This window comes from Phyllobates terribilis, unplaced genomic scaffold (genome assembly GCF_046119375.1).
Source record: "Phyllobates terribilis strain yellow unplaced genomic scaffold, ASM4611937v1 Scaffold_11__3_contigs__length_659146591, whole genome shotgun sequence".
Taxonomy (NCBI): Eukaryota; Metazoa; Chordata; class Amphibia; order Anura; family Dendrobatidae; genus Phyllobates; species Phyllobates terribilis.
This window is the reverse complement of record NW_027362771.1, coordinates 228,634,973-228,657,979: the sequence shown is the minus strand read 5'-3', so window position 1 is coordinate 228,657,979 and position 23,007 is coordinate 228,634,973. Positions and strand designations below refer to the sequence as shown.

At 39.9% G+C, this 23,007-nt stretch overlaps 1 protein-coding gene across 2 annotated transcripts in view; it reads left to right on the top strand.

Moving 5' to 3' along the window:
* The window catches only part of GRM8 (glutamate metabotropic receptor 8), a 1,775,795-nt gene that overhangs the window by 1,604,547 nt on the left and 148,241 nt on the right, over positions 1-23,007 (top strand). For both annotated transcript variants that reach the window (XM_073652085.1, XM_073652084.1), the window contains exon 9: positions 5,764-6,699. In XM_073652085.1, the coding sequence (XP_073508186.1) occupies positions 5,764-6,699 (936 nt within the window). The remainder of the gene's footprint in view (positions 1-5,763; positions 6,700-23,007) is intronic.

The window sequence follows — 23,007 nt, the reverse complement described above, 5'->3', positions numbered from 1 at the left end:
TTCTCATGGCTAGGAGGAAATGGTCTTTAACTTGTCCACATCTGAGGGACCGAGGGCTGGCTATTGTGCTTAGACGGGGTTGATAAGGGTGTCCCCGGCAAACTGCCGGTCTGTGAGGAAGATGCAGGCGGACATGTTAGGTTGCCTTGATCAAAAGGTGGTGCTATCGATGTCGGACAGCGCTCAACACCAGCTGGTGTTCCCACCTCCAAAGAAAATGATGACCTGCCAATCACGCTGGCTGTTGCGGGTAAAGAGGTGGCAGGTCTGCGCCTCAAAACAGGTGTGACTGCTGTCCCCCCAGTCACAGAGGATGAAGAGGCCGCGGATGCACAAGATAAGGCAGATGGTGGTTGGCCCGGCCGGCTAGGCCGCATTGTAGCACACTGAGCTTCCCACTGCAACTTATGCTTCATGTCCATGTGCCGGTTCATGCATGAAGTACTCAAACTATGTATTTTTTGGCCTCTACTTAGCTTTTGCTGACAAATGTTACAGATAACACGAGTTGGGTCATCTTTATCGATCTGAAAAAATGCCCAGGCTATGCAAGGCTTAGCACCCATGTGACCTGAAGAGCCACCACGACTTGTGGTGAGAGGCAGAGTTGTGTTTGAGGATGCAGTTGTTGACGTGCTTCCAGTACTACGTCTCTGTCCAGGAAGGCGCAACCTGACCTCGTCGTCACTAGCATCTTCCTCCACCTCCTCTGCTGACCTCATCTCTTGGCTGACTGTGGGTTGACAGTAAGTGGGATCTCCAACCTCATCATCATCACCCTGTGCGTTATCACACCCGTCGTCCTCAGAGCCAACCTGTTCCTGCCCTGACAAAAAACTAAAGTTGTCGCTCCAATCAGGTATTTGAGTCTTATCATCGTCTTCCTCATTGTCTCCACCAACAGGAGTTACAGTTTGGGAATGAGGGTCTACATTATGGTCAGAACCTTCTGCGTCTGGTCCTGGATCCGACTCATAAAGATTCTGGGCATCAGTGCAGATCATTTCCTCGTCTGGATTCACAGAAGCGCTGGAGTCGACCTCTGATTCCCAGGCTATAGTATGAGTAAACAGCTCTGCAGACTCAACCATCTGTTCTACCTCATACTCAGACGGGCAGCTGGAGATTTGGGAGCTGTGAGGAAGCAAGTGCGATTGGGGTGACACCTTTGAGGACTGGAGTATTTGTGATGTTGAAGTTGATGTGGAGGAGAGCCCACTTAAAGGAGCACTTGATATCCGTTGAAGCACCTGCTGTTTTTGTGCCTCATCTGGAATTTGTAGCGATTGGCATGGCCGTAAGAAAGGGATCTTATCACATTGTCCGCTAAAAGAAGTAGACATTTTAGTTTGGCTGGAAGATGGTCTTTCTTCTGCAGATGTTACTGTTGCTTTAACACCTACCCCACGGACACAACCTTTTTTCCCCTTCCCAACACGCCTATTCCCCTTTCCACCAGCCGCAGGTCTTTTTCCACTCATTTTGGTGGTTAACTAATTCACAACTCTGGAGTTGTTTGCACAAAAAAACAATGGATGGTAACCGAGCAGAGCTGAGTGGCCAAACTGTGGTATTAGGCCAAAACTATTGGCTGGGTTAGATGCAGAAAAAAATTATATTCAATTTGCAACCTGATGGAGGTCAGTATAGATGGACTAATACAACAAGTCCCACACACAGCTAGAAGCCCAATATTTTTTCAGAGGTAGATGCAGAAAAAAATATATTCAGTTTGCAACCTGATGGAGGTCAGTATAGATGGACTAATACAACAAGTCCCACACATAGCTAGAAGCCCAATATTTTTTCAGAGGTAGATGCAGAAAAAAATATATTCAGTTTGCAACCTGATGGAGGTCAGTATAGATGGACTAATACAACAAGTCCCACACACAGCTAGAAGCCCAAATATTTTTTCAGAGGTTCTGTAGATGCAGATAAAAATTATTTTTAATTTGCAACCTGATGGAGGTCTGTATAGATGGATTAATAGAACAAGACCCACACACAGCTAGAAGCCCAATATTTTTTCAGAGGTAGATGCAGAAAAAAATATATTCAGTTTGCAACCTGATGGAGGTCAGTATAGATGGACTAATACAACAAGTCCCACACACAGCTAGAAGCCCAATATTTTTTCAGAGGTAGATGCAGAAAAAAATATATTCAGTTTGCAACCTGATGGAGGTCAGTATAGATGGACTAATACAACAAGTCCCACACACAGCTAGAAGCCCAATATTTTTTCAGAGGTAGATGCAGAAAAAAATATATTCAGTTTGCAACCTGATGGAGGTCAGTATAGATGGACTAATACAACAAGTCCCACACACAGCTAGAAGCCCAAATATTTTTTCAGAGGTAGATGCAGAAAAAAAAATATTCAGTTTGCAACCTGATGGAGGTCAGTATAGATGGACTAATACAACAAGTCCCACACACAGCTAGAAGCCCAATATTTTTTCAGAGGTAGATGCAGAAAAAAATATATTCAGTTTGCAACCTGATGGAGGTCAGTATAGATGGACTAATACAACAAGTCCCACACACAGCTAGAAGCCCAAATATTTTTTCAGAGGTACTGTAGATGCAGATAAAAATTATTTTTAATTTGCAACCTGATGGAGGTCAGTATAGATGGACTAATAGAGAAAGTCCGACACACTGCTAGAAGGCCATATATTTTTTCAGAGCTAGATGCAGAAAAAAATTATATTCAGTTTGCAACCTGATGGAGGTCAGTATAGATGGACTAATAGAATGATGCTATGCCGAAAAGATTTTACTTCACTAGGTGCAGTAAAAAAATTGGTATTCTATACACAGGTGGTATATCTTGCAACACAGATAGGCTACTCCACTGACTAACACACTCTGCAATAGGCCAAAAAGGATTAGCTTTGCTAGATTCAGCCAAATGCTGTGAAAAAAACTTGCACAGCACTGGCACAGACCTGCCTGGCAAAAACTGATAGGAACTGATGTAACCTAGTCCTGAAAAGGACTCCAATTACAATTAGTCTTTAATCCCACAATCTATCTATTTAAGAGCACAGACCTCCCTGATAAAAGTCGTAGGAAATGCTGTAACCTAGTCCTTAAAAGGACTGCAATCACAACTATTCCCTACTCCCAAGCTATCTGTATATTTGTGCGAAAATTGGCTTGAAATTAACAAGGTATAGCGCACACAGCAACAGCGGTGCCGTCTAACACGCAGCTGCAGCAGTGAGAAAATGGTGGCGACGGGGAAAATGGCTTGGTCTTATAGGGCAAGGACATGTGACATACACTGCCAATGACACATGCCCTTGCTTGTGTGAAAAAAAGCACTTCGCTCCGTGTGTGCGCTGCTGATAGGCTGACAGATTGCACCTCCCCACTGCAAATGCGGGAAAGAGAAAAAAAAATGGAGATCTTCATTGTTCCTGCAGAGATCCATCCCCTGCCCCTCCCCCCACCCCGCTGTACACCCAAACTGCGCATTAACATTAATTTTCATCATTACTGAGAAAAAATCCAGTTATGATTTTGGTGCACGAACAGTTATCGAACATAACCTCGAACAGCCGAATTTTTCTCAAATTGTTCGTGTTCGCCGAACGGCTCGAACACCGCCCAAAACAGCTCGAATTTGAGATTGGCGAACAGTTCGAGTAGAACAACGCTCATCTCTAATCATGAGCTCAAAGGAACTGCCCAAGAGGCTTAGAGACAGAATTGTGGCAAAGCACAGATCTGGCCAAGGTTATAAAAGAATTTCTGCATTACTCAAGGTTTCTAAGAGGACAGTGGCCTCCATAATCCTTAAATGGAAGAAGTTTGGGACCACCAGAAGTCTTCCTAGACCTGGCCGTCCAGCCAAACTGAGCAATCATGGGAGAAGAGCCTTGGTGAGAGGTAAAGAAGAACTCCAATATCACTGTGACTGAGCTCCAGAGATGCAGTAGCGAGATAGGAGAAAGTTCCACAAAGTCAACTATCACTGCAGCCCTCCACCAGTCTGGCCTTTATGGCAGAGTGGCTCGATGGAAGCCTCTCCTCAGTGCAAGCCATTTGAAAGCCTGCATAGAGTTTGCTCAAAAACACATGAAGGACTCCCATATTATGAGAAATAAGATTCTCTGATCTGATGAGATGAACTTTTTCGAGATAATTCTAAGTGGTATGTGTGGAGAAAACCAGGCACTGCTCATCACCTGCCCAATACAATCCCTACATCATGCTATGGGAGTGTTTTTCAGCTGCAGGGACAGGACAACTGGTTGCAATTGAAGGAAACATTAATGCGGCCAAGTACAGAGATATCCTGGATGAAAACCTCTTCCAGAGTGCTCTGGACCTTAGAATTGGCCGAAGGTTCACCTTCCAACAAGACAATGGCCCTAAGCACACAGTTAAAATAACAAAGGAGTGGCTTCAGAACAACTCTGTGACCATCCTTGACCCGACCTAAACCCAATTGAGCATCTCTGGAGAAACCTGAAAATGGCTGTCCACCAATGTTCACCATCCAACCTGACGGAACTGGAGCGGATCTGCAAGGAAGAATGGCAGAGGATCCCCAAATCCAGGTGTGAAAAACTTGTTGCATCATTCCCAAGAAGACTCATGTCTGTACTAGCTCAAAAGGGTGCTTCTACTCAATACTGAGCAAAGGGTCTGAATACATTTGACCATGTGATATTTCAGTTTTTCATTTTTAATACATTTGTAAAAATTTCTACAATTCTGCTTTTTTTCAGTCAAAATGGGGTACAGAGTGTACTTTAATGAGAAAAAAATGAACTTTTTAGAATTTATCAAATGGCTGCAATGAAACAAAGAGTGAAAAATTTAAAGGGGTCTGAGTCTGAATACTTTGCGTACCCACTGTATGTCCCCAATCTGCTCTGCAAGGCAAAAAAGAGCTTTAATTATACTCACAGATAACGCAGTCTGGTCCGATGGGCGTCTATGTTTTGGATCCGAATCCTCCTCTCTTCTGATGGTCGCTGTCCTCCTTCCCTGCTTCATGTAGATGATGCCTTCTATGTTATACATACAGTGTCCCCAGATTGTTTTCCTGTGCGCGCAGGGCAGAGTAAAGCACTTGAGTGTGTATGCTCCAGCTTTACCTATGGGTCATCGCACTCTTTGGACTTTCCTTGCACATGCATAGTATAGTACTTAGCTCCAACCTTGACAGGGCAGAGAGAAGTGCACCTGCACAGGAGTGCAATGGGGGATGCTGTGTGGATGATGTAAGATGCGTCATCCACATGAAGGAAGTAAAGAGAAAGGCAATTTTCAGGAGAGAGGAGGCGCTGGATCCAGACCAGAGATGCCCATCGGACCAGACTGCACCATCTTTGAGTATAATAAAAGCTCTTTTTTGTGCCTTGCAGAGCAGATTGGGATATACATACAGCATACTAGAATGCTTTAACAAAGAACTGATAGATTTCTACCCTACTTTATATGGAAACCTTGATGACAGGTTCCCTTTAAATGGTTTATAGTATGCAATATAAAATGCAGATACAAAAATATTGAATTGTGCAGTAATAATTGGACTGAGTAAGGACCTATGCTTGCTCCAACATTACCTACATACAATCATATTAACAATGGAAATGACCTTGTCTAAGATAACATCTTGATATATTTCCACTTAAGTTATTGCTAAAATATTTACTTACTATTATATGACTTTGCTGCATTTTCGGACTACTAATGTGTAATGAATAAGTAGCCATAGTTATATATGTTTAATCTTTTCAGGTTGAAGATATGCAGTGGACAAGCAGAGAACATACACAGCCAGCATCCGTTTGTAGCCTGCCGTGCAAACCAGGAGAAAGAAAGAAAACTGTAAAAGGAGTCCCATGCTGTTGGAATTGTGAGCGATGCGAAGGCTATCATTACCAGGCAGACGAGTTGACCTGTGAACTATGTCCTTTAGATCAAAGACCAAACTCAAACCGCACTGGCTGCACACTAATCCCTATTATCAAACTTGAATGGCACTCTCCTTGGGCAGTAGTTCCTGTCTTCATCGCCATTATGGGAATAGTGGCAACAACATTTGTAATTGTCACGTTTGTACGATACAATGATACACCCATTGTGAGAGCATCGGGGCGGGAGCTGAGCTATGTGTTACTGACTGGGATTTTTTTGTGCTATTCAATCACATTTTTAATGATTGGAACTCCAGATATGGTAGTTTGTTCACTGAGACGTATCTTCTTGGGTCTAGGCATGTGCTTCAGCTATGCTGCATTGCTCACAAAAACCAACAGGATTCATCGAATATTTGAGCAAGGAAAGAAATCTGTGACTGCCCCAAAGTGTATAAGCCCGGCTTCACAGCTAGTCATTACTTTCAGCCTTATATCTGTTCAATTGTTTGGAGTTTTCATATGGTTTATAGTAGATCCTCCCCATATCATAGTAGACTATGGAGAGCAAAGAACACCGGACCCCGAGAATGCCCGAGGTGTTCTTAAGTGTGACATTTCAGAACTTTCATTAATCTGTTCCCTGGGATACAGTATTCTACTGATGGTTACATGTACTGTTTATGCCATTAAAACTAGAGGAGTGCCAGAAACCTTCAATGAAGCCAAACCCATCGGATTTACAATGTACACAACCTGCATCATTTGGTTAGCTTTTATTCCAATATTTTTTGGAACAGCACAATCAGCAGAAAGGGTAAGTAGAAGAACCAATAACACTGTTTCTTAAAACCATAGAAATATTGGAAAATGATCATCTTCTTTACTTGATATTTATATATTTCAATTTCAGCATGCTAATGATATTTACTATCATAATATATGATACGTATCTTGTACTTGAAAGTGTACCTAATGTAATTTTCTACCAGATTTAGGTCTAATAAAACAATTCATCACAACTGTGAATCTAAGTTAAGAGCTGGGACCCCCATTGTTCCTTATGGCAGGGATTTAAAATCTCCCATTACAATGGAGCATAGAAAAGTACCTTATGGTTTTATGGAGTTAATCACTCATTATCTGTCTGTCAGCAGCTCTGAATAGGATCCTGAGATACAGTCTAAGGGACTCTTCTTTGGGATGAGTTATGAAGTGTAATTAACAATGCCAATTATGATATCAACAATAACAATAATCAGTGGTGAATAGAAAAATAGTATTTTTTCAAATAAATGAAAAGAGCTAGAATCTATAAATGATTTGAAGTGTATGTATATATATTCGAGATACGTCTACAAGCGCTTTTCAGTTATTGTGGTGCACTTTACATGAATAAAGGCAGCTGCCAAACAGTTGTTTCTGCAGTATACCTTACTCTAAAGAGTCTGGATGCAATGCAGTTTAATAATTAAGGGCACATCAAAGGCAATAGTCAGTGAATGAATCTGTAGGCGTTCTATTGATCCAAGTATGAAAATAATGAGCAAAGCGGAAGCAAGATCTTGACAAAATGTCAGTTGCCGTAATATATTTCAGTGATCGTTTATACTTTGCTACAACTTTTATTTTCAATGTCTTGACTTAGAAAGAATAGTTTCCATCTATTATTTTTATAGAGTTAATTCAATATTGCTCTGAATTTGCTGAAGAACAGTATTTAGCTATTTAACAATTACATTTTACATTCATCCATATATGAATAAGGAAAATTATCTAATAAAACTTCAAAATTGTCTTCCTTCCTCTAGTAATGTTTTCAGAATTAGTGATTATGTATCAAATGATAGGTTTTCTCTTTTTCCTGTGTATTATGTTTAATTATGCTGGGCTTAACCTCTTCCCGATCTAGGACATAATAGTACAGTGCATTCTATGTCAGGTCTGCTTGTATGAAGCAGGATCAGAAGCTGAGCCTGCATCATACCCAGCAGATGTTAACTGTTTTACACAGCTAGCATTTGTCTGTAACAACAGCATCCAGAGTTTATTCCAATCGATATTTAACCATTTAATCGCTGCTGCCAATGATTGATAGTGACATTTAATGACTATCATATGACTCTATAACTTGATTAGTACTCCTGTGCAAGCCAACCTACGGTTGGACTTCATACAAGAATGTAATTTTTCACTTTTTACTGTAATACTATAGTATTGCTGTTTATAGAAAGAGAAATCAAAGGCAAGTTCAAGACCACTAAAAAGACTAAAAAATAAAGTGAAAGATGAATAAAAGAAAATGTAAAAAAATATATAAACTATTTTACGGCTATGTTTACATGATGAGTTTTGGATGTGTTTTTGGTTACAATTCCAGCTAAGTTGATGGGATTCATAGAAATCTCATGTCCACTGTACTATTTTTTTTTACTAATCATAAACTGAACTGCGGTGTGTGTTTAAAATCCGTGACGTGTCAATCTCTTATGTGGGTGTGCTGAGTTTAATTTTTTGCCATAGTCTTGCATTAGATGCGGAAAATCTGCAGGTATATAGCGCACGTGCATTTTTAGTGCGTGTTCACAGGAAAAATGCATAAAAAATGCATGCAATCTGCACACGACTATATCAGTAAAGTTTTGTCAAAGCCAAATACCAGAAAGTATAAAAAATAAAGCAGCTTTATTTAAAACATGACAAACCAAAAATAGACAAAACATGCAGCATCACAAACAACAAAAAAAGCATACAAAAAAAATGCACTCATAAACTCAATGAAAAAACGAAAGTAACCTAATTTACTTAATAAGTGGAGACATTTTGAAACGTCAAAAACTCACCAAAAGCTCATCGTGGAAATGTACTCAATAAAATAAAATTGAATAACCCTACTTTTCTTCTTTGGAAATCAAGAAAATAACAAATAAGCATATTTAGCATCACTATGTCTGTAAAAGTCAGATTGGTCAAAATATAAGATGAATCAACCCATATGGTAAATGCAGTAAAAAGAAAAATAATCTATACTCTATAATTATGGTTTGAGTGCCTTTTTTTCGCCATTTAAACTCATTTGGGTTATTTTTTCACCTTTTTCAGTACAGTTTTTATGATATAGCGAGTGTTGTCTTTCAAAACTACATTTCATCCCACAAAAAACAAGCTCTCAAACGGGTATGTTAATGGAAAAATATAAAATGTATGCCTCTTGGAAGAATGTGAGGAAAAACTAAAAGTGCAAAAAATGGCCATAGTGGGAAGGGGTGAACGTGACCCTCTATCGTGACCCTCTAGTCACAAACGAGTAATAATACCTGGTGCCCCTAATTAACTTGAATATGAACTATGAATAGCACTGACCAATCCGAGAACACAGGGAGTGTCTCAGAAGCACAGTGAGATCATGTTGGGGGAAAAGAGATGATCCTAAAACAGTAGAATTGTGGCAGAACAAATCTAAAGGAGGCCATGAGGAATTATTAATATTGTCCCCCTGAACTGGAATAAGTAGAGTAAATATTTTACTATTTAAAATTGAACATAAAAACTGTCAAGCAAAGTCAAATATTATTTTTAACTGTCCTCCTGTTCATATTGCATACTTCAAAAGTCAATTTTAAAAAATTCCCTTTAATATAAGGCTCAACTGGGTCCTACGTATTACCAAATACACTTTTCCAATACCTAGAATCTATAAATGGATAAGAAAGTATTCAGAGCAGCATCCTGATTTTTATTACAATTGATTCAGATTAGGGAATCTTCATTACATAATTCATATCCTATTGATCCTACTATTAAATGAACAAGATGGTTCAAATTTAATTCTTACAGCACAAAAAAAAATAGTTTTCACCTGTAATTGACCTTATCTCCAAAAAATGACCAACTGACACATCCGATATTTATTTTCTAAAGGAAATAAAATCGATTGCACATGCACAATTTAATTTTTAATTGAAATAATCAACCGAAAATATAAGTGGTTTCTGAGAGTTCAGAAATATCTGGTAATGTCGTTGCTTTATTTCATTTGACTTTCTAGGCATTATTGTACATAAAAAAATATGGTGTGATGCTAGGGATATTGAAATATCTTTATGTATAAAATTATGAGCCTCAATAATAAATTATAAAGTACTTAATGTTAGTAATGAGTTTGAAATATTTGCTGGAGATATTTGATTACCCAATGCTATATCAACAACCAAATCACCTATTATGGAACTGTATTTCTCTTACGAATAAGACAGTGAGCAGTACAATATGAATTTATGCTAATCTCTGCTGACTCCGTTCCAATCATCTACAGCTTTTTAACACAAGCCACCATACATTTATGAAGCTTACATGGTGCAGCTTTAAGAGCTGAGTATGAACCATATTCAGCAGTGCTTCCACTGCAAGCATCAGATTCAGAGCTAGCAGTGACATCAGTCATTTAACCCCTTTGATGCTGTGATCAATAGTGAACAAGACATATAGGCAGTTAAGCTCTCTCTCTGGTACTCCATCATCTTTTCCCACATGACAATTGCAGGAGGGTTGCATTTGCAGTCAACATGCTATGAATCAACTCTAGGTTCCCTTGTATAAATAACAGAAATAGGCTGCCTGTCATTAGAATACTGACAGAAAGAAACAATGCACTGCACTAAATAAGTAGTGCACTGTATTATGTATGCTGTCAATGGATCAAATGTTAAGGTCTTGTGTAGAGATGAGCAACTAAATACAAGTGAAATTGAATTCTACTCAAATGTGACAAAAATCCGCATTCACAAATATTTTTTTAAAAAAATTCTGCTCGTATTCAGCAAAATCTGATCAGAAAAGGACCATCAAATGCTTAAAAAATCCTTATACTCACCTCTCTGTCCCTTCTGCTCCTCCCCGTCAATCCTCTGGTAATTGTTCCATCTTCTGATTGTTAGAACCCTCCTGTTTGTTTTTTCTATCTTGTGTTTTGCGGTCACGTGACCATCTGCCTTCATATTCCAGCTACGCCCTTCTGGCTATGCTGGACTTCAGTGTTTGACTGTGTCTCTAGCCTAGTGCTTCGGTGCCTTTCTCTGTCAAGTTCGCTTGGTCCTCTGGGACCTCTAGTACATTTTTGTCAGTTTGTCTCTTTGTGTTCTGCAACAACTTCTCTGTTTAGGGATGTCCCATTTTTGTCCCAGTCCTTAGTTCTTTTAGGGACCCCTCCCTTAATTCTATAGGTCTTCGTTCAGACTAGCCGAGGATTAAGGCGGGTCTGTTCACTAGGAACAGGCAGCCCACTACATTGCAGGGATTCAGCTTAGTCTTACTGTAGGGACAGCTTTCCCCTATCTTTGCTTAGTACATGTTGCAGATCAAAACAGTAAGTCCAGCCAACAAAAAAAAAATACTAAAAGCATAGAAATTCGGGGATCAGTATGGTTTCCATCCAGTATTTGGCTAAATGCCTGCAGGGATTGTCCCTGGAGGTGGCCCAGCTTCAGCAACACATGAGTAGCTGTTCTGGAGCGCATTTCGTGGAACCCAAGGTAGGATTGCCTGATGTTTTTTATGGTAAACAGCAAGATTTTTTTTCCTTTAAAAATGCTTGTGTGTTATATTTTCATTTGAGACCAAGATCCTCTGGGAATGAATCACAGCACATTGGTTTTATTATGTCACTTTTGCGCAATGAACCACAGGGGTGGGCCTTTTCTCTCCAGCCTAATGATCCGTGTTTAAGGTCTGTTGAAGAAATTTTTTCTGCTATGGGGCTATTATATGATGATCCTGATCGAATCTCATCTGCTGAATCAGAACTTAGATGTTTGAATAAGGGGTCAGATGATGTTGAAAATTATTGCACACACTTCAGGAGATGGGCTTCAGAAGTTAAGTGGAATGATCCTGCGCTGAGATGCTTATTTCTTGCTGGTCTGAGTGAAAGGGTTAAGGATTTGCTAATTGCATTCCCCGCACTGGAGACTCTGCAGGATGCCATGCAGTTAGCTGTTCGTATAGACAGGAGACTGAGGTGCAGGCTCAATGAGGTAAAGACTCCTGTAATGTCAGTTCCTAGTCTCCAGAAAATCTGCTCTGATGGCAGGGAACCGATGGAGGTTGGGGGGATGTCACTCGGCTCTCAGGAAAGAGACCGGAGGTTCGCCGAGGGATTGTGTCTTTATTGTGGTAAAGCTGACCATTTGATTAAGTATTGTGAGCGTCGTTTAAGTAAAGAAAAAAAAAAGGTCAGTTACGCCCGTATAGCTTGTTTACGCTCTGCAGGAGTATTTCTTTCCGGGAGTACTACTCTGCAGGGAGATTTGATTGAATTTCAGGTATTTGTGAATTGTGATTCAACACTTAATGTGATTGATAAAGGGTTTTTGGAAAACCTTAAATTGAAATCCAAACCTTTGTCATCACCTATTTCTGTGATTGCAATTGATAACACTCCTTTGAAATGTATTACTCACAAGACTGTTGCTTTTCCCATCACTATCAATGGAGTTCACCAAGAAATTTTGGACTTAGTTGTTTTGGATAATTTGCCCTCTCCAGTTGTTCTAGGATTGCCTTGGTTAAAACTGCACAATCCTTTATTGGACTGGTCTACTAATGTGATTAAGTCTTGGAGTCCGAAGTGCTATGATAAATGTTGTAATGGTCGCATTGCGGCTGTGGAAAAAGGGGAATTACCGGCACCTATTCAACATTTTTGGAGGGTTTTTTCGGAGGAGGAGTCGAAAGTTTTACCCCCTCATAGGGATTATGATTGCGCCATTGAGTTTGTTCCGGGTGCTACTCTTCCCAAAAGTCGCTTTTTTAATCTGACTATCCCTGAAAGAAAAGCCTTGGAGGAGTACATACAGACTAGCCTGGCTGCTGGTCACATTAGACCTTCTAAGTCGCCTGTGGCAGTTGGATTCTTCTTTGTTAAAAAAAATGACGGCGGTTTACGTCCATGTCTGGATTTTTGTGAAATTAATAAGATTACCGTACGCAATTCCTACCCATTGCCGTTAATTCCTGACTTGTTTAACCAGTTAGTGGGAGCCAAGTGGTTCTCCAAAATTGATCTCCGGGGGGCATACAATTTGTTACGAGTGAAGAAGGGTGATGAATGGAAAACTGCTTTTAACACTACTGTAGGTGATTTTGAGAATCTGGTGATGCATTTTGGTCTTACCAATGCACCTGCATTTTTTCAGAACCTTATTAATGACATCCTGAGACCTCTGATTGGTAAGAATGTGGTTGTGTATTTGGATGACATTTTGATTTATTCGCCAGATCTATAGTCCTATTGGCAGAGTGTACGCGAAGTTTTGCAGTTATTGGGTGATAATTCACTATTTGCTAAGCTGGAGAAATGTGAGTTCGCTGTGCAGAAAATTTGTTTTTTTGGGCTACATTGTCTCCAGCAAGGGCTTTGAGATGGACCCTGGGAAGGTTCAAGCTGTGCAGGAATGGCCTAGGCCTATTGGTTTGAAATCTATACATAGATTTTTGGGTTTTGCCAATTATTAAAGGAAATTCATTAAGAATTTTTCTGTAATTGTTAAACCTCTAACCAATCTCACCAGGAAAGGTGCGAATACGGCCCAGTGGACTAATGAGGCCATTGAAGCGTTTGAGTATCTCAAAGAGAAGTTCAGTTCTGCCCCTATCCTTATGCAGCCTGATGAGACCAAGCCTTATTTGGTCGACGTCGATGCTTCATCGGAGGGGGTCGGAGCAGTTTTGCCTCAGGAGAAAAAGGGTGGAGTACATCCTTGTGCCTTCTTTTCGAAAAAAAATTCGGAAACCGAAATGAATTATGATGTTGGAAATCGGGAGTTGCTTGCTATTAAATTTGCGTTTAAACTTTGGCTTCATTTTTTGGTAGGCGCTAGATTTCCTATTCAGGTCTTCACAGATCATAAGAATTTGATCTATCTGGATGCTGCCAAGCGCTTGAATGCCCGTTAAGCTAGGTGGGCATTTTTTTTTCTCGGTTTCATTTTTCTGTTACCTATATCCCTGGTACTAAGAATGTTAAAGCCGATGCTTTATCTAGCAGCTTCTCTCCTATGGTCGGTGCCGAGGAGGAGGAGAGAATTTTACAGAAATGAGTTGTGGTGGCTGCTTTGTACTCCGTTTTGGAGAATGGGATTCTGAAAGCTCAAGATGATGCTCCATCTAACACTCCCCATGGGAGGTTGTTTGTGCCTAGAGCCTTTAGGAGAGATTTATTTGTGGAGTGTCATGAGTCTCGGTTGGCAGGTCATCCAGGAATTTCGGAGACTAAGAGACTTATCAGTCGCAGTTTTTGGTGGCCTGGATGGCAGAAGGAAGTCATCAAGTGGGTGCGTCAGTGTACTGTGTATGCTAGGTCAGAGGCTTCACATACTCCTTCTGTGGGGTTGCTTTGCCCTCTGGAGGTTCCTAGTGCACCTTGGACGCATCTCACAACGGATTTCCTGTGCCCGAGGGTTTTACTGTCATCTGGGTTGTCGTGGACCATTTTAGTAAGATGTGTCATTTGGTTCCATTCATTAAGTTGCCCTGCGCCAAGACACTCGCTAAGGCATTTGTTAAGAAGATTGTCAAGCTCCATGGCGTTCCCTCGGATATTGTTTCTGATAGAGGACCTCAGTTTGTGGCTCGCTTTTGGCGTGCTTTTGGTGACAGGTTGGGAGTCCATTAGTCATTTTCGTCTGGTTATCATCATAGAATCATAGAATCATAGAATCATAGAATGGTAGAGTTGGAAGGGACCTCCTGGGTCATCTGGTCCAACCCCCTGCTCAAAGCAGGATTCACTAGATCATCTCAGACAGATGTCTGTCCAGCCTCTGTTTGAAGACGTCCATTGAAGGGGAACTCACCACCTCTCGTGGCAGCCTGTTCCACTCATTAATCACCCTAACTGTCAAAAAGTTTTTTCTAATATCTAATCTGTGTCTCCTCCCATCATCCTGAGTTTAAAGGACAGACTGAAAAAAAGAACCAGGATGTTGAACATTTTTTGCGTTGTTTTGCGGTGGACAATAAAGAGGTGTGGTCTGAATTTCTGCCTCTTGCAGAATTTGCTCTTAACAATCATACATCCTCCTCTGCTGGGTGTTCTCCTTTTTTTTGTTGTACTGGGAAACATCCGTCTTTTGGTTCATTCTCCAAATTAGGCTCAGCAGTGAGGAAGGAGAGAGTTTGGACTAATGTACATTGCAACCTTCAAGAGGCTAGCAAGAAGTCCAAGAAGTATTTGACAGGAAACGTAAAGAGGTTTTGTTTACTGTGGGTGACATGGTTTGGTTGTCCTCGAAGAACCTGTGGTTGAGGATTCCCTCTAAAAAACTGGGTCCTAAGTTTTTGGGTCCATTTAAAGTGCTTCAGGTTGTTAACCCGTCTGCTGTTAGGTTGGATGTCCCTACTTCCTGGAAGATTTATCCTGTGTTTCATGTTTCCTTGTTGAAAAAGGCTGACGTATCTGATAGGGACGCCACTGTCACAGTTCCTCCTGTGATGGAAGACGGCGAATATGAAATCTCTTGTATCTTGAATTCTAGATGGCATAGAGGGAGATTACAGTATCTTGTCTCCTGGAAGGGTTTCGGTCCCGAAGACAACTCCTGGGTATGGACGGATGATGTCTCTGCTCCTAGGCTTGTTAAAGCTTTCCACAGGATGTTTCCAGATAGGCCTGGGCCCGGAGGATCCGGAGCATCCTCATAAAAGAGGGGGTACTGTTAGAACCCTCCTGTTTGATTTTTCTATCATGTGTTTTGTGGTCATGTGACCATCTGCCTTTATATTCCAGCTCCGCCCTTCAGGCTGTGCTGGACTTCAGTGTTTGACTGTTTCTCTAGCCTTGTGCTTCGGTGCCTTTCTCTGTCAAGTTCGCTTGGTCCTCTGGGACCTCTAGTACATTTTTGTTAGTTTTTCTTTTTGCGTTCTGCAACAACTTCTCTGTTTAGGATGTGTCCCATTTTTGTCCCAGTCCTTAGTTCTTTTAGGGACCCCTCCCTTAATTCTATAGGTCTTTGTTCAGACTAGCCGAGGACTAAGGCGGGTATGTTCACTAGGAACAGGCAGCCCACTACATCATAGGGATTCAGCTTAGTCTTACTGTAGGGACAGCTTTCCCCTATCTTTGCTTAGTACATGTTGCAGATCATAACACTGATCCTGAGTGTGATCAATAAAATCCTTGTGTCTCTCACAGTGAGCCGAGACTTTAGGTTCTGCATATGCACATGTAAGGTTGTGGCACATTCCATGATATCGTGGTGAGATTTTCCATCATTTGCACATAACCCTCTTATGCCTCATACGAGCAGGTAGTCCTTGCTCATTCAGAGAGGTCTATGGATTTCAGCACAAGCAGTGGGATCAAGAGTTGTGACATGAATCGGACGAGTGAAGGTGAGGAGCAAAAGGGCCAGAAAGATGAGCTATGAGGTGAGTATAAGGAGTTTTTTTTTACATATTATTTTTTAACCTATTTGGGCATTTACTATAGTCTGATAAGACCCCAGAGCCTAATAAGGAACATTAAATTTGCTGAGAATACCTTCTTTGTGAGTCGTGAAAGTGCAAAATGGAAATTTACCTGATATTCTCATCTCTAGTCTTATGAGCTAATGAATATTATAAAAAGATTGAAATAACAAAAATAGTTCCAGTTTTGATCATCATCCAAAAATCGAGAAAATCATTATACAAAAAATAAGTCCTCATACAACTACATGAAAGTAGAGATGAAAAGTCTCTAGTTAGGATGTTGACGTTGATATTTCTGTAGTGCTGGTTGAATCAAGAATAACTAAAATACATACTCAGTGTTCAATAAAACATTCAAATACAGAAAATGAGCTATAACTTTTACAGTACATGTGAAAAAACTATAGCTTCATTTTTATGAATTTATGTGGAATAGTGTCCAAAGATGCATTACAAGTATAAGATTTAATATGTAACTATATAAATTCAACAGAGAGATAAAAGATTCAATGTCCTAAAGAGAATACACAAGCCAGACACATCACACCTTATATTTCTATTATTTATTGTTAGTGTTGAGCGAGTATGTTCTATTAACTCTTTCGGTGAGTATGCTCGGGCCGAGCTTCGAGTAGTTACAGCTGCTCGGTGATATAGTTGAATCGTTCCTGTGTGCATGATTTGCAACTGTTTGACAGCTTTATTACATGTGAGGAATGTCTATTTCTTACACATTCGGCCCAAGCATACTCGGACAGAACATACTCGCTCAACCCTATTTATTGTCTGTTTTAATACAATAAGATAGTTTTATAGCCAAGACTCGCATTTATAATGTGTCTCCAATTAGTGGATACCTAACATCTGTATGAAGCGTTAGGGTTGTTTTGCTCAGCACTAAGCCAAAATTAACACTGATTGCAACATTATAAGCAATCAATGCATGTCGAATCTTTCATTGGGCTCAGCAGGCTTTTTTCACTGTCTAAACATTTTAAAAGAAGCCAGACGGCTTTAGAATTTGATAAAAAAAAAAATGCTACATTAACAAGGTCAAAGCCTGGTAGGTGCTGGAAGAGTTTTTTTTAGCATTTAAAAAGCTTCGATTTTTTAGCTCAAGTATTGTACAAGGTCTTAGTTTGTAGAATTTTTAACATTATATTATTTTAGTTTCCAACATGTTCAAATGTTCACCTCTTGCAATCAATATCACATTGACATGCTAATGCATTAAATGAAATAACTTATATAATGTCAGAATTGTTCTATTAGTGTACTATAAGTCTGCATGCTTCACATTTGTTTGTATATAGCCTATCCGTGATGCACCTCTAATGGAGACGAGTAACATGACTACAATTGGTGCCAGTTCTTATTCGATAGTAATATATTTTGGTTGGAAAGCAAATTGGAAAAAGGTCATGAATGATGCACAGTATTGATTTTGATGGAGATATGTCAGGGTGTAGAATATTCCTCCTTGCATTCCAGCTGGCATACCTTTTTGGTTCTTTCTATTTCATGGCTATACATTTTTTTGGCTGCACTTTATATGTTCTAACTTATATTATTACTAGGTCTTAGAGGCATTACTAGGGGCTTGAGTTGTCGAATTAAAACTGTAAGCTCCAGCAATCAGATTTTCAGGGCCTTCACATAAGGAAGAAAACAGTACCATTCGTGGCATGTAAAAGGTGAAACATCCAGGAAAGGACTTTTGCATGATTCCAGCTGTTAAAAAATAAGTTTATGGAGCTTTAGCGCCTGCAAAATCATCAATGTATTCTATTATGTTCAATTGCAGATCCATCATAAAAGAATATCAATATTTTAGGATTTTAGTTGCCCTTATAAAAATAAGTTCCTGGGTGCTATTGCATTCATTGAACAATTCACAATCCAATATGATGTGAGGACTTCAGCAGATGTATAGCCGCTGATGGGCTGTGATGTATCAAAATTTGGCCAGCAGAAGAAATAGTGGCCATGATGTGCCATCTGCAGCCAATTAGCAGCCATTGATTGGCTGCAAGGCTCATCTTAAGTCCCACAGGATGTTGGAGCCAGCAGATTAACGGCAGATGCAGTGCTGAGTATGAAGGAATGTTGCTGATCTATTAGATGAATATCATTTTTGAACCTATCTGGGCATATTAATAAGGGTTTATCTAGTAATTGAGAGTCACTTTGATTCCTCAAATATTATCCTTGCATGCTCCCATTATTGCACCCACTAACATTTTTATTAGATCATTAAAAATATGCCCTTATATAAAGAATTCTGTCCCCACTGTAGATCCACTTTAAGCTACCATTGAACAATTCTGTGCATTGTTAGCACACAAGAATAATGACAGGACTTTTGCTCAATTAGTATTTAAAGCATGATTTGCAAATGCAGTACTTGGGCAGATCTCCAGTCAATATAATACTGTACATCAAAGTCAATGTCATGACCTATTCTTACAGCAGTTTGTGTTCATGTTGTGCTTAGACTGACAGTCTTTAAGAGAATAAGCTAGATCTAACCTGTCAGGCTAGGAAGTAGCGATGTATATCTCTATATTTTTGCGCCTGCCTGTCTTCAGATCTGTCTTTTCACTTGTCATTCTAACTAAACAACTCTTAGAATTTCACAGATAATCATCATGTCTGCTTAACAATATATTCACAAGGACTCTACAACAAGTATTAATTTGTACCTGGTAGTTATATGCTTCATTTATTTTCATTGATGGGTCATCATGATTCTCATTCTGTCATTTCTAAATGCAGTAACTTTGTTCTCCCTCCAACACCAAGTAAATGTCAACCTTTCATCTCTGGGAAAGGTGAATCAAAAATGAACTCCGTCAGTGTTTATTATATATACTAGCAGCCCGAGTTACGAAACAAATACGTTTCGAAAGCTAGAAAAGTGTGCTATACATAATAAAAACTAACTCAAATTACCCATGTCTATTTGCTTTCAACCTTTTTATATGATAAGCAACAAAGTTGTCATAATTATTAAATTAGTAAATGGCATTATGGAAAACAAAAATAAAATTTAGAAGATTACAGAGACATTCACCAATTCAAAAAGTTAATTGCCCAAGGCAGATCGCGTGAAAATCTCTCTGCATGCTGCTCCTCTGGCCTACTGAAGTAGATATATGCATGGCCCCCTTATTCCCAATCCTGATATGTATGGCACCCCTCATTGCCAATCCTGGTATGCATGGCCCCTCATCCCCAATCCTGTTATGTATGGCCCACTCATCCCCAATCCTAGTATGCATGGCCCCCTCATCCCCAATCCTGGTATGTATGGCACCCCTCATCCCCCATCCTTGTATGCATGGCCCTTTCATCCTCAATCCTTGTATGCATGGCCCCTTATCCCCAATCCTGGTATGCATGCTCGCCATCCAGGTAAGGATGGCCCCCATCCTTGTATGCATGGCCCCTAATCCTCAATCCTTGTATGCATGGCCCTTCATACTCAATCCTGGTATGCATGGCCCCCCATTCCCAATCCTGGTATGTATGGCACCCCTCATCCCCAATCCTGGTATGTATGGCCCCCTCATCCCCTATAATGGTATACATGGGCCCCCCATCACTGCATACAAAAAAAAGAAACATTAATACTCACCTTCCTTCCTCGCCTCTGCTCCAGCGGTGCATCCTATCTGCCAGCAGCTCCTGTCAGCATCTGAACAGCTGTCATTCTCAGTTCTGTGACAAATAACTTTAATTGCTCTGAATATGCCTGCATGACTAAAAGCCAGCGGCTCCTGGGAGAAATTAAGTTCATGTTCTTCTGGGAGCTGCACTTTTCAGTACTGCAGCCGTGCACCTTAATAATGCTGTTAACCTGCAGATGAACCCTTTATCTGCAGGTTAAAAGCATTATCAGACATGACAGGTATCCTTTAGATAATTCTATCTCACTATCAAAATTAAATTATTTTTAGAATCATGAATGAAGATGTGGATCCTTTTAATTTTAAAGATACCCTATTTTTTAAACTCTAAAACTGTACTTAAGGTGTTGTTATCATGCCATCTATTTTATGTCACCTGATTTTATTATTTGAAGAAGGTAATGACAAGGAATTTGTGTGTTCTCTCTGTGTTTGTGTGGGCTTCCTCTGGGTACTCTGGTTTCTTCCAACAGCCTAAAGACATACTGATGATAATACTGTATATTTAGATTGTGAGTCCCAATTGGGAACAGCGATGATGATGTCTGTTGTAAAGCTTTGCAGAATTTAATGGCGCTATGTAAGTAAGAAAAATAAATAAATAATAAAGGCAGATTCTGGAAATGCTAGTATGAATGTGGAATCTTAGGTCTTGATTGGGATATGATAGAATCAAATAGTACCAATTCTGAACCTACTCTATCTTTATAGAATATGTTATAGAATATCACTAATCATATAATTTTTTTATTGCTGCTACAAATTTAACTCTATTGCACCCCTAACAAACAATGATGTTCATTTTCATCATAGGTTATTAGAAGGCTGTATGAAGCCAGCTCAGGAGGTGATCCTGCATCATATGCAGCAAATTCTGGTTGCCTTACATAGCTCTGACCATTGCAGCTTAACCCCTTTACGACCATGTAAGTAATAGTACGTAGCTGCGACCTGGGCCTCATGGAACAGCTACGTACTATTACGCATAATGCAATCGTGCCTGCACACAAGCGGTGCGGGGTGATCGCCGCCAGGTGTCAGCTGATTGTCACATCTGACACCCGTTGCTTTTTCTCGGGAGTGGTCAAGCACCGCTGCTGGCACATTAGCCTCAAAAATGCTGCGATCGAAGCACTGTTACACACCTCCTCTCTGGCGTCCCGCGCTCTCTCCTGCCGGGTCCCGGATGTTGTCATGGTGACCCGATGTCAAAAAATTGTAAAAATATAAATAAAATGGAAAAAATAATCCCCAAAAAATAAAAATATACTGTACCCATCAATAAATATTATTATGAAAAAAAACAATAAACCAATAAAAGTACAGATATTTAGCATCATCGCGTCCGGATTGACCTGACCTACAAAACTGTCCCACTAGTTAACCCCTTTAGTGAACACTGTAAAAAAATAAATAAAAAACAAAGCAAAAAACGATGCTTTATCATCATGCCACCCAAAAAAATGGAATAAAACGCGATCAAAAAGACGAATGTAAATAAAAATGGTACCACTGAAAACGTCATCTTGTCCCGCAAAAAACAAGCTGCCATCAGCCCAAAAATAAAAAAGTTATAGCTCTCAGAATAAAGCGATACTAATAAATTATTTTTTCTATAAAATAGTTTTTATTGTGTAAAAGCACCAAAAAAAAAACAATATAAATGTAAACGGTGTAAACGTACTGACCCAAAGAATTAAGCTACCTTATCAGTTTTACCACATGCAGAACATCATAAAAAAAAAATCCTGAATTGTTGGTTTTGTTTATTCTGCCTCCCAAAAATCAGAATAGAAAGTGATCAAAAGATTTCACGTGCCTAAAAATGATACCAATGAAAACGTCAACTCGTCCCGCAAAAATCAAGCCGTCACGTGACTCTGCCGGCCAAAATATGGAAGAATTATAGCTCTCAAAATATGGTGATGCAAAAACTAGTCTTTGCAAAACAAAGCAGATTTTAGTGTGTGACAGCTGTCAATCATAAAAACCCGATATGAATCTGGCATCGCTGTAATCACACCGACCCGAAGAATAAAGTCGTCTAATTACTTATACCGTATGAAAAATGGCATAAAAAATAAACTCTAGGGTTAAGGTTGTGCTAGGGTTAGGGTTGTACTAAGGTTAGGGTTGTGCTAGGGTTAGGGTTGTGCTAGGGTTGGGATTTTTTCAAAAGTAAAGAAAAAAAAATGATGACGATATGGCAACCAGTGTTGAGAGCATGTGCTTGCTACTTGAGTTTGCATCGGGGGCTGGGGGTATGTACCGAGTATCGTGGGTGCTCAAGTGACATGCTCGAGTCTCCGCCCCATATGCTTCATGGCCAAAAAAAGAGCGATTTTTTTGGGGGTGTCTAATAACCATGAAACATGCTAGGTGATACTTGGTGCATACCCGATGCAAACTTAAGTAGCAAGCAATTGCGCTCAAGACTAATGACAACTTATTCAATATGATGACCTAATGTTATCAAATTCTGTGTCATACCTCTGGGTTCAAAATGTTCACTTTGCCCGTTGATAAAATCCCTGAGGGGTCTAGTTTCCAAAATGGTGTTACTTGTGGGGGGTTTCCACTGTTTAGGCACATCAGGGGCTTTCCAAACGCAACATGGTGTCTGCTAATTATTCAAGCAAATTTTACATTCAAAAAGTCAAATGGCGCTCCTTCCCTTCCGAACCCTACCGTGCGCCCAAACAGTGGTTTTCTCCCACATATGGGGTATTGGCTTACTCAGGAGAAATTGCACAACAAATGGAATGGTGCAATTTCTCCTGTTACTCTTCTGAAAATGCTTAATTGGAGGCTGAAAAACATTTTTTTTGGAAAAATGTAAATTTTTTTTTACGGCTCAATGTTATAAACTTCTGTAAAGCACCTGGGGGTTCAAGGTGCTCACCACACATCCGGATAAGTTCCCTGAGGGGTCTAGTTTCCAAAATGGTGTCACTTGTGGGGTTTTCCAC